The sequence below is a fragment of the Brassica napus genome, chromosome C2 (assembly GCF_020379485.1).
Source record: "Brassica napus cultivar Da-Ae chromosome C2, Da-Ae, whole genome shotgun sequence".
Lineage (NCBI taxonomy): Eukaryota > Viridiplantae > Streptophyta > Magnoliopsida > Brassicales > Brassicaceae > Brassica > Brassica napus.
Window position 1 is genome coordinate 11994121 of NC_063445.1, and position 12587 is coordinate 12006707.

The following is a 12587-nucleotide window of genomic DNA, read 5'->3' on the forward strand; positions in this document are numbered from 1 at the left end:
TCAAAGTTTCTCAATAATTATATATTACTCTCGAGAGTCTCTAACCAAATACAATCTTAATATTTTTATCAAACTTAGTTATCTAATTAAATTCAAGTAAAATAAAAAAGAAGTTCAAGCAATTATATTGTGATATGTGCAAATTGTTATAAATCATATTATGGATGTCCATAACCAGCCCACACTAGATAGAGAGAGCCGGCGCCCTAGAGAGAGAGAGAGAGAGCCGGCGGCTAGAGAGAGAGCCGGCGGCTAGAGAGAGAGAGAAACCCTAGTTTATTTTTCCTTATTGGTTTATGATTTGTACTATTTCCATTATTCTATGACGTGTAATTTCCTATATATATAGGGCTCCTTATGTTTAAGATTAAGAAGAATATACAGTTTCTATTCTCTAGTTTTACAATACGTTATCAGCACGATTACTCTGAAACCCTAAGCTAAACCCTATCGACGATAAACCCTAGCCGGTGAACCTCCATCCCGATCGAGAACATACAATCCGATTGTGATCCATCTCTTCCCGATCGTGAAACCCTTGATCTCGTGTTCAGCAACGATCTCAGCTCGTGACAGACGGTCTCGGCTTGTTCCAGCTCGCATCAGATGATCTCAACAATAAGCACGTTTGCGACCCGATACTCAGCTCAGCTCGCTACACGATCACGTCCAGCTCGCGTTCCCGATCAGCAAGCAATCCGTCTGCGACTCAACATCAACGTTCAGCTCGCGATCCTCATCTCATTGGTGGTCCATTCAACACATCTGAGGTTAAGGTAACTCGAAACCCTAATGAGTAATCATTGAACCCATAATCGACACTATAATGAACAAGATAAAAAAACTATAAAACCTTAAACCCTAATGATCTAAAGTTAAAATCGAAACCCTAATACTTGAAATCGAAATTATTAGATTGCTTGATTACTTGAATGTTATTGAGATTGAATATGATCACACATAAATCGTTTTACTAGGATTGCTAAATTCATACTTGAATCTGATTAATTGATTAAATTGATAAAAACTGATTGAATGTTTCAAATTGAAATTGTATTGCTTGTTTGATTGAAACCTTAGTATCTTGAAATTAGAATCGTATACAAGATTAATTACTTGATTAAAATCAAATATTTGAAACTGAACTGCTTGATCCGTTTTGAAATTGAAACCACATTGATAGATCTTCACACGTTTTCAACTTGTTCAAAACCCTAAATCGAATTTGATTGATTGAATACGATCCGTTAGGTTGATAGAAATTAAAACTTGATGCATACTTGATTGATTGATCACGGTTACTCTCATTGCATATAGAAACCGAATACTAGGATTGATCATATCTTGTAGCTGTGCGGCTTGTTTGCATCATGCATGCATAATCGAATGATCTGATTGCATATAGAAACCGAATGCTAAGATTGAACATGTATGCATCATATACGAATGACCTGTTTGCATCATACCTAGAAACCGAATTGCTTGAACATATTGATTGCATTCACATGAACACTTTTAAAAATCTAAATTATAAAACATATGATTTCAGATGTCGAAAATCAACAACTTGGATTTTGCTGCACTAAATCTCTCTGGAGATAATTACTTGCAATGGGCACTTGATGCTAAGATCATCCTGAAATGCAAGGGACTCGGTGAATGTATCACCGAGGACAATGATGTTAGTGAGAAAGATAGATACAGAGCCATCTTGATCATTCACCATCATCTAACTGAGAGTCTCAAAGATCAGTATCAGACCATTTAGAATCCATTAGACCTTTGGACATAATTGAAAGCGAGATATGATCACCAGAGAACGGTGATCTTACCAAAGGCTATGTAAGATTGGAGGAATCTCAGGATCCAGGACTATAAGTCTGTGGACAAGTATAACTCAGCCCTATTTAAGATAGTTTCTAAATTGAAACTGTGTGATGAAGATATAACGGATAAGGATATGCTTGAAAAAACCTTTTCCACCTTCCACACAAGCAATGTGTTGTTACAACAACAGTACCGTGAGAAGGGCTTCACGACTTATGCTAATCTGATCTCTTGTCTATTGCTCGTTGAGCAAAACAATGAATTGTTGATGAGAAACAGTGAAATCAGACCTCCTGGATCAGCCCCATTACCTGAAGCACACGCGGCCACTGAGGCCAAGAAAGAGGCTAATCACGTCCAAAGCAATGGCCAACACGGCCGTGGTCGTGGAAAATGGCATGGACGTGGCCGTGGTCGAAGTTCTTTTGGCCGCGGACGAGAAAATCAGTATGGTCGAGATCATGGTCGAGACCATGGCCAAGGACACTCGTTTGGCCGAGGCCGTGGAACCTCATTCAAACCGTAACACTCGACCAAATCAGTGTGCCATAGATGTGGTATGGGCAATCATTGGGCTAAGACATGTAGGACTCGTAAACATCTCGTTGACCTCTACCAAGAGAGTTTGAAAGGGAAGAATCCTGAAGCCCACATGACATATCAAGATGGTGAAGATGATTTCAATCATGACCAAGACGATCTTATGGATTATGAAACTTCAGATTGTCTAAAAGATTGAAGTTGATTTCGACATTTGTGTTCTAAATTTTTGTGTTCTTTGCTTTGGTGTTTTTTCCATGTTTTGTTTTCTTTGAACTTGTTTTATTAAACTTAATAAATGAATGATTATTAACCTTGTTTTAGTAATGAACGAAAACAAGAATGTATTCATGGTGGACAGTGGGTCAAGCCACACGATCTTAAGAAACAAAAGATACTTCATAAACTTAACCCTTAAAAACGCCAACATCTCGACAATTGCAGGTATAGCCAGCCTCATTGAAGGCCACAGCCAGGCTAACATCATGTTGCTTAAGGGTACGCATCTAGAGAAATCTGATGCATTGTAGTCACCCAGCTCTAAGAGAAGCCTATTGAGCTTTAAAGACATTCGAATGAAATGCTTCCATATTGAGACTAAGGGCGAAGGAAACAAAGAGTTCCTTCAAATCATTGGAATCTCCCAAGGCAATAAGAAAGTCTTAGAATCTATACATGCACTCTCTACTGGTCTTTACCATACCAAAGTCAGTATGATTGAGGCCAATACCACTTTTAACAAAGAGGCCATCGAAAACTTCACTTTATGGCACGACCGGCTTGGCCATCCCGGTTCGAACATGATGCGAAAGTTGATAATGAACACTAATGGCCATACGTTGAAAGAAAATCGAGTTATTCCTAAGCACCTAACGTGTATAGCATGTTCACAAGGGAAACTCATCGTTAGGCCATCACAAGTTAAAGTGACTAAGGAAACGATAACCTTTCTGGAAATAACACAAGGAGACATATGTGGACCAATACACCCACCTTGTGGGACGTTTAGATGTTTCATGGTTCTCATTGATGCGTACACGAGATGGTCGCATGTATGTCTTCTGTCGACCCGCAACTTGGCGTTTGCGAGGTTGCTTGCTCAGATAATTCGATTACGAGCTCATTTTACAAATTTTCCTTTAAAGACTATACGTCTTGATAATGCTGGTGAGTTCACGTCTCAAGCATTTAATGATTACTGTATGTCCATGGGGGTAAGTGTGGAACATTCCGTGGCACATGTACATACACAGAACGGCTTGGCCGAATCATTCATTAAACGAATACAGTTAATAGCTAGACCATTGCTTATGAGGTCTAAGCTTCCGGCCACAACTTGGGGACACGCGGTCTTGCACGCGGCCGAACTGATTCGTATCAGACCGTCTAGTGAACATAAATATTTCCCATCGCAATTGCTTATGGGTCATGAGCCAGACATATCCCATCTTAAAACATTTGGCTGTGCCGTTTATGTTCCAATTGCTCCACCACAGAGAACAAAGGTGGGACCTCAAAGGAGGATGGGGATATATGTTGGATATGATTCTTCCACGATTATTAAGTATCTTGAGCCAACTACGGGTGATTTGTTTAAGGCCAGATACGCGGATTGTCATTTTGATGAATCCGAACATCCAACATTAGGGGGAGATAACAATAAGCTGGTAAAAGAAATTACACGGAATTAAACATCCTTATCTTGGCAAGATCCTCGGACTCAAAAATGTGATTTAGAAGTCCAAAAGATAATACATTTACAAAAGCTAGCTAATCAATTGCCAGATTCCTTTGCTGACCCGAAAGGAGTGACTAAGTCATATATACCAGCTGCTAATGCACCAATTCGCATTGATGTTCGAGAGGGACACAATCAAGTTGATACAGAGTCTAGACAACTTTTGAAACGTGGTAGACCAATAGGTTCCAAAGATAAGAACCCTCGGAAAACAAAGAAAGGTGCATCCGAGGCCGAAACCCTAGACACGGCCGCGGCCGATCCTGAAACCCTAGAGATGGCCGTGACCGAACCTAAGGCCTTAAACAGGGTCGATGAACCTAATGCACCTAACACTGATGCTTGGGACGCCAAGCTTCATGGTACTGATGGTCCTGATAATAATGAGATCTCAATAAATTATGTCTTGTCTGGGATACAATGGAACATAAAGAATGTCGACATTGATGATATATTTGCATACAAGGTAGCACTTGAACTCATGGATTTAAACGAGGATCATGAAACCACGTCTATTTATGAGTGCACTCAACGATCAGATTGGATCAAATGGAAAGAAGCTATAAACGTGAAGTTAAATTCTTTAAAGAAAAGAGGTGTCTTCGGTCCTATAATCCGGACACCCTATGATGTCAAACCAGTTGGATACAAATGGGTCTTTGTGAGGAAAAGAAACGAACATGGTGAAGTAGTGAGATATAAAGCACGGCTTGTTGCACAAGGATTCTCACGGAGACCAGGAATAGATTATGAGGAGACATACTCCCCTGTGGTGGATGCTACTACTTTTAGATTCCTAATAAGTCTGGCTATAAGAGAGAAATTAGACTTGCGGTTAATGGATGTAGTAACTGCATACTTATATGGTCCACTAGATAATGAGATATACATGAAAGTACCAGAGGTTATTGAGTTGAAAAACAAAGCAAGTTCTCGAGAACAACATTGTATAAAGTTGAACAAATCACTTTATGGATTGAAACAATGAGGTCGAATGTGGTACAATAGACTAAGTGAGTACCTAGTGAAAGAGGGCTATAAGAATGACCCGATCAGTCCATGTATTTTTATAAAGAAATTCGACAATAAAGGATTTGTGATCATAGCAGTGTATGTTGATGATCTGAATATTCTAGAAGCCTCTTGAGAGATTTCTCAAACAGTTGAATATCTTAAGAAAGAATTCGAAATGAAAGATCTAGGAAAAACAAAGTTCTGTTTGGGATTACAACTTGAGTACATTAAAGATGGAATCCTTGTGCATCAAATGGCATATACAGAAAAGGTACTCAAGAGATTCAATATGGTCGAGTCTCACCCATTATCTAGCCACATGGTCATGAGGAATAAAGAAAATAACGTTTACTCTCTCTCTCGACAAACACATCACCACATATATAATAACAAAAGAGAAAGTGGTCTCATCTCATATCTTCGGCCTGGACACTGATCCGTTCCATCCTAAGATGGATGATGAAGATGTCCTTAGTTCCGAAGTGCCATATCTCAGTGCCATGGGAGCTTTGATGTATCTGGCTAGTCACACACGACCAAATATATGTTTTGCCGTGAATCTATTGTCTAGATTTAGCTCTTGTCCAACCCAAAGGCACTGGAACGGGATTAAACATGTTCTTCGTTACCTGCAAGGAACAAAAGACTTGGGTTTATTTTATACTAACCAAAACAAAGAAGGTTTAGTTGGTTTTGCTGATGCAGGTTATCTTTCGGATCCACACAATGCTCGATCACAAACAGGCTATGTGTTTACACATGGTGGAACGGCCATATCATGGCGTTCCATGAAGCAGACGATCGCGGCCACTTCATCAAATCATTTGGAAATCTTGGCCATCCATGAGGCCAGCCGTTAATGTGTATGATTAAGGTCCATGGCCAACCATATTCGAGTCGATTGTGGGATGACCGAAGGCAAGGACGCACCAACCGTGATGTATGAAGACAATGCAGCTTCCATTTCTCAGCTTAAGGATGGCTACATCAAAGGGGACCAGACGAAGCACATACTACCTAAGTTCTTCTTCACACACGAGCTACAGAAAGCCGGCGAGGTCCAAGTAGTCCAAGTGCGTTCCAGAGACAACTCAGCAGACTTGTTCACCAAATCACTTCCGACCTGCACGTTCAGGAAGCTCATGCATCAGTTTGGGATGCGTAGATTGAAAGATCTTTAGTGATGTTCAGAACAGGGGGAGTAATACGTGTTGTACTCTTTTTCCTTCACCATGGTTTTGTCCCACTGGGTTTTCCTGGTAAGGTTTTAATGAGGTAACATCCAAAGCGTATTACAAACTCTGTATGGTTATGACATCCAAGGGGGAGTGTTATAAATCATATTATGAATGTCCATAACCAGCCCATACTAGATAGAGAGAGCCGGCGCTCTAGAGAGAGAGAGAGAAACCCTAGTTTCATTTTCCTTATTAGTTTATGATTTGTACTCTTTTCATTATTCTATGACGGTGTAATTCTTTATATATATAGGGATCTTTGTGTTTAAGATTAAGAAGAATATACAGTTTCTATTTTTCTAGTTTTACAACACAAATGGGCTTCTCAAAATTGTTTGAGTGTCTCAAATGAGTTATTCTTCTCACATTTCTATATTTTCTTTCTTTTTTCAATTTTTTTTCTTTTTATATTGGATAGAAATCCTTTGAGAAACTCTCAATGTGGGTGCCCTGAGATCCCCAATGCAATACTTCTTTGAGATGTGTAAATTTATATATTCTGAGAGTCCATGTGAGAATACCCTAATTATCATGTTCTATGCTTAATTTGAAGCTTAAGGTTTTCTTTCAGTTTATTTGGTAGGGAGGGAGTGTAAATGATGTTCGTGGATTGATCCCAAGCTTAAATGTATCGCATTCCTTACCATTTTCTTGCAAATCAGTAGCTAAGAGAAAAAACACATTCAATAACATTATTAGATAACTACCAAAACACCAAAACACTAAATTTAGTGTAACTTCATCTCTAAAAAAATTATAAATGACATTATATCATCAGTTTTGGTGTTTTGTGAACAGTATTACACCAAATTAAAATAATGTATTTATTATTTTTATTTAGTTATAACTAGATTATACTATTGATAGTTTTAATTTATATTTAAAATAGATATATCATACTATTTTTATTTTTACATTACTACGCATTAAAATATTATTTTATTTATATTTAATCATATAACTAAATGAATATTATCAAATACATCAAATTGTAAGAAAAACAAAAACCATTTGTTATGTACTTTTCATTTTAAAATATATAAGTTTTTAATTTCAACTAATTTCTTACATAAAATAAATTAATTAATCTATAAATTAAGTAAAAATAAAATTAAAGATAATTAAATTAACAATGAAACATAAAATTAGACATTTAATAAACAATTATAAAAATTAAATATCATAAAATATAATTATTCAATTACAAATAATCAATGTATTAAATTATTTAAATTAAAATATTAATAATATGTAATATTGTTTTTGGTGTAAAATTTCGTGATATAGTTAGAGATGAAAATTAAAATTCAACGGCAAAATATTAAATTTGATGTAATTTTAACGCTACGTTTAAAGTCGTGGACTGACACTGAGAAATTCAACCCCAATTTTGAAAAGTTGATGTCGACTGAAATAAAAAGAATCAAAATCGGCGTTCTATTTTTTGGTTTATTGATATGTATAGGTGTTCCAAAATTGTTAAATAATCGTAATAAACAGTACTACAGTAGTGCACGATTAAAGAGACAATACAAAATTCAACCAATCGTCGTCAAAAAAATCGGCTGCATTAACTTCGCTACTTGGTTTCTTCTTTCCTAAAACTGGTAAGCTGTAATTCATTTAATTTCCTTCAACAAAACCAAATAATGATCAATCTGTTACGTTTTACTAATACTTATACTATCATATACAATCATCTGTTATCAATCAATATACATATTTGATAACACATCGTATTCACAATTTCATTTTGGACCAAATAATGATTTTTTTTAGTAAGCTTTTTGCCCATCATATTCTAACTCTTATTTATTTATTTATTACAATTTCATTTTGGAACCAAATAATGATTTTGTTTAGTAAGCTTTTTGCCCATCATTTTCTAACTCTTATTTATTTTATTTTTTTGTGAAAACTAAAACATTTACTTTTATTTCTTTGATACATATCATTTAACCATATATACTATACTGGTTTGGGCTTACCGAGGCTTCGTTCGAGGTCTATTTCGGATGGTTAAATATTTTCCACTACACAAGCACTATCTCAAAACATTTAAATAAAATTGTGGAGACTACTTAAACGTATGATGGACCACTAACCACATGGAAATAGCAGCAACACATAAGGTCTTTCTTTCCCTGAGGGTTTCATCAGAGTTTGCATTGAATAAGTTTGTCTTTACTTGATAGTTCTTCATTTGTAGTAGTAACAGCTATGTTGCATTGCATTGTTATAACATAATACTCTCCATTGCAATTTTTGAACTTGTTCGCAATGTCATTAATCAAAAAGAAGACTTGTCAATATCTTATATGGTTTGAAATCACGATTTGATACATATATTTTTACAATACAGCTTAGAGATATAGCAAATAGATTGCTTTTAAATAGGTTTCTCTTATGTAAATAACATTCTTTTACTTAGATCAATAAATTTGAAATTTCGTAAAAAAAAATATCTTATGTGGTTCCTATAGAAGAAGCAAAACCTTTTAAACTGGTAATCCCACTAGTGATTAGTTTTATACTGAAATGAAATTTCGTTTTGCGATAATAGATTTAATATTAATTTTCAACCCACAACGTAAATTTTATTTCTTATTGCAAAATACGGAAAAACAATTTTAAAATTAACCAAACATTCAGCTTTTAAGAAAAAGGCAAAAATGAAACATCGAGTCCCTTACACGGCCACTTCGAAGATGAATCGCTTTAAAATAAAAATACGTAATCTAAAGAATCTAACTATAAGTTTATTACTTCTCTATATGACAATCGAATTTTGCAATAATTACTTAATTGTTTTAAAGTTGAAAACCTTAAGTAATTCCAACTACACGTGTCAGAGATTGGACTAATGATAAATCTGTGTCCAGAGTCTCCATAACTTAGATGATAAACTATTTTCTTATCTTAGAGAGAGAGAGGTCGTGCCTAGAAGAGCATGGTCCTGAAAACCAGGTTTATTAAAATAAATACATCTAAAAGAAAGAACATACAGCCTGAGATTTAGACAGTCTTCTAACACTAATCTCCCTTTTTGTTTCTAGTGAAGCACAGAATCGTAAGCTTGGTGGCCTCCACTAATTAATGTCATTAATGACGGTTAATTAATGTTAATTACTGCTAATAGTTAAGTTATTCGAAGGTTTAATGTCGAAACAAAAGACCGTTATGTTGTTTCTAAAGAAGCTGATTTTAAAATTTAATATTTACCCATAATTTTATTCATTAATATCTCATTGTTTGTTCAAAGCTGAAAACGTCGAAGATGTTCTGTAAAGCATGTTAGCGTAAAAACTGGGATTAATATTTTGTATCTTTTTTTTTTTTTTGAAAAAAATATTTTGTATCTTTTGAAAGAACATTTCTTATGTTTTTTTTTTTGTAACAGAAAGAACATTTGTTATGTATACTGATTGTGTGATGATAATTTCGTAAATTGATAAATGAATACATATGCTTCTCTAGTTATAATTTTCATCAAAGGTTCTAAAGAATATCAACTAGTATTTTCATTATGTAATTTACAATGTATAAAGCGGGAAAAAGCACAACTTTATAGCCCATTTTCGCGTTAAACCGGAAGAAATTAATCTTCAGATATTATTTAGCTTACTTTATTATGTTGGCTTGCATGTTAAATGGCAAACAAAAGATGATGGTTTACAATAATTCAACCACTATTATTTATTTTTTTGAGAACTAAATTCAACCATTATTAGGGCTTTTCAAATCAGAGAGAATACAGATTCAATAAACTGATTCCAGAATGATCTAACAACTTTCCACATAAATAAAAATCTTGGTTTTGGAAAAAAATATAATTTTTTTTCTCGTGTGGGTAACTTTTGTTTTATATTCAAAACTGATATAGTAAAACGTGTAAAAATGTTAGAAGAACAAACATAAATTAGCATGAAAATCTTATGTTTTTCACAAGTATCGTGTTTTTTTCATCCGTATATCAAGTTTCAAAAGGAGATAACTGGTGGTTTTTTTGTACATAGATTGAATTATTTTTAGATTCAAATGTTTCTAGTTATATTTTTATGATTTTCGACTTAACTTTTTTATGATTTTTGTTTTACTGATCATAAAATTTTATAGTTTAACTCAAATTATTTTTTAATTCCTAAAAAGAATTACTATCAGCTAAAAAACTACTATCAGTTTTTAATAAGAAAGTAATGAATTATACGGTTAAAAGAAACTTTTAATTCTGATTGCTTCACTAAAAATTTGAATGGTTTTACACCATGTATGAATTTTTTTTTTTTGAATATTAGAAGGTTTGGAGCCGAAATACGTAATTTTCTCAGATCCGAAATCACGTAATGTAATATTAATTTTATTCAACGGAACTGTGGATCTCTCAAAAAATGACCAAAGTTTTTTTCCGGTTCAGTTAACGAGGTCTGGTTATGAAGTTTGATTCACAGGGAAAACAATTATGCGAAGTAATTAAATAAACAAATCAAACAGATGAATTTTTTTTACCAAGTGTTTAATTTGAAGTAGAAACAGTAAATTCTAATTTATGCAATGATTTTTCCGATACGACTCCTGGTATGAGCGAATGACCAATGCATAGATTATGATCACACGTCTCTCTGCTATGTCAGAGGTCACACGTGGCAGAATCAGAACCGTCGGACGAAAGAGTTTGCCAATTGGTCGCACGTTGGCTGACTATTATGGTCTATGGAGAATGGTACTGTATGGAGAGGACTAGGTGAGTCTGTCAAGTACAACTACTCTAATTAATATTGTCTCATATTCGATTTGTTCTATCTATTTTTGTTGCTTAATGCCCTTTTAGACTTTCCAAGTATTATCATTGGTTTCAATTTGTAAAAATATAATTAAGATAACAGACATATAGAATAATTATGTTTAGTTTCCACTTATGAGTTGCTCAAAAAAAAAAGTTTCCACTTATGATAGCTATCTCTTTCTATTCAAATTCACATGGTTTAATCAGATATTAACCATGTTCTCAAACTGACTTATGTCTTTACATCTTTAAAAAAAATTGATGGTATATTTTTGGTGTGTAATCATCATTTTATTTCTGAGTTTACCCACATTATCTTTTTATTAAAAGAATAAAAATAGTCACGATTAATACAAGCAAGAATATTTATTAACTGGAAATTAGATTAAAATATATGTGAATAAACTGAAAGCCTATAATAGTTTGACAGAGAAGAAGTGTAATCATAAGTATAGGTTTTTAAGGTGTAATCATAAGAATAATCAAATATTGAATTCAATATAATAAAAACTAATTAAAATATAGACATTAAATTGATGATTTTGATGGTTGATATTATAACTTTCAGACCATAATAATATTTAAAAGAGTAATGCAAATATATAAGATTATATTTGCTATACCATATAATTTGTATAACGTCTATTTTTAGTTTACATAACTTTATCTAATCGCACTTTCATATCATAATTTTTCATAGAGTCACCTGAAATTTAAATAAAATTATTGTATAACTATCAAGTTAGATTAAGCAATCAAATTATATATTTAGCTTGTACATGTGATAATGTTTTATTACGGGACTTGTGATAATATGTAAGTAAACAGTAATAATAAGACCAACATCGCTTGCTTACAAACCAAGAATGACATTAAAAATTACTTGAGTATTTCTTTACTGTCTATCATCTTACTCCTCCAAAAATATATTTACACATTCTCTAAAAATTAAGATTGAAAAACTCGAAAGTCTGACATATTTTAGTTTTGAAATTTTTCTAAACCAATGCTCTATTCATGATTGGGTTCTTTATATTACAAAAAACGAAAAAATATTTCTTAAAAAAATATTGTGCAGTAAAAAAATTATATATTAATGATATCAAGACTATGATAATTTATTAATTTATAGAATTATTAACTTAGAAAAAATGTTGGAAAGAGAAGAAGTGTAAACATAAGTATAATTTTTTAAAAGGTGTAATTATAAGAATAATCAAATATTGAAAGATGTAATGCCTGAAGAAGAATCGATTAATTATGTATTTTTGTTAATGTCTGCTGGCTATTCAAGTTTGGCTCCTCAAGAACTCTTACAAATCTAGGTAGGTTCTCTATGCAATTGGTTTATGCAAATATGGATTATTTGTATTAGAGAATTGCATAGCACATGCATAATGCTTAATGATAAAAAATTATCCACTCGTAATGGTTGGGCTCTTTATAT

At 33.6% G+C, this 12587-nt stretch overlaps 1 protein-coding gene across 1 annotated transcript; it reads left to right on the top strand.

Moving 5' to 3' along the window:
* Window positions 1–5997: 5997 nt before the first annotated feature.
* LOC106429861 lies at window positions 5998–6300 on the top strand. Its single transcript, XM_013870629.1, has one exon. It carries the CDS (start codon window positions 5998–6000, stop codon window positions 6298–6300), a length of 303 nt encoding a protein of 100 aa, XP_013726083.1.
* The last annotated feature ends 6287 nt before the right edge of the window (window positions 6301–12587 follow it).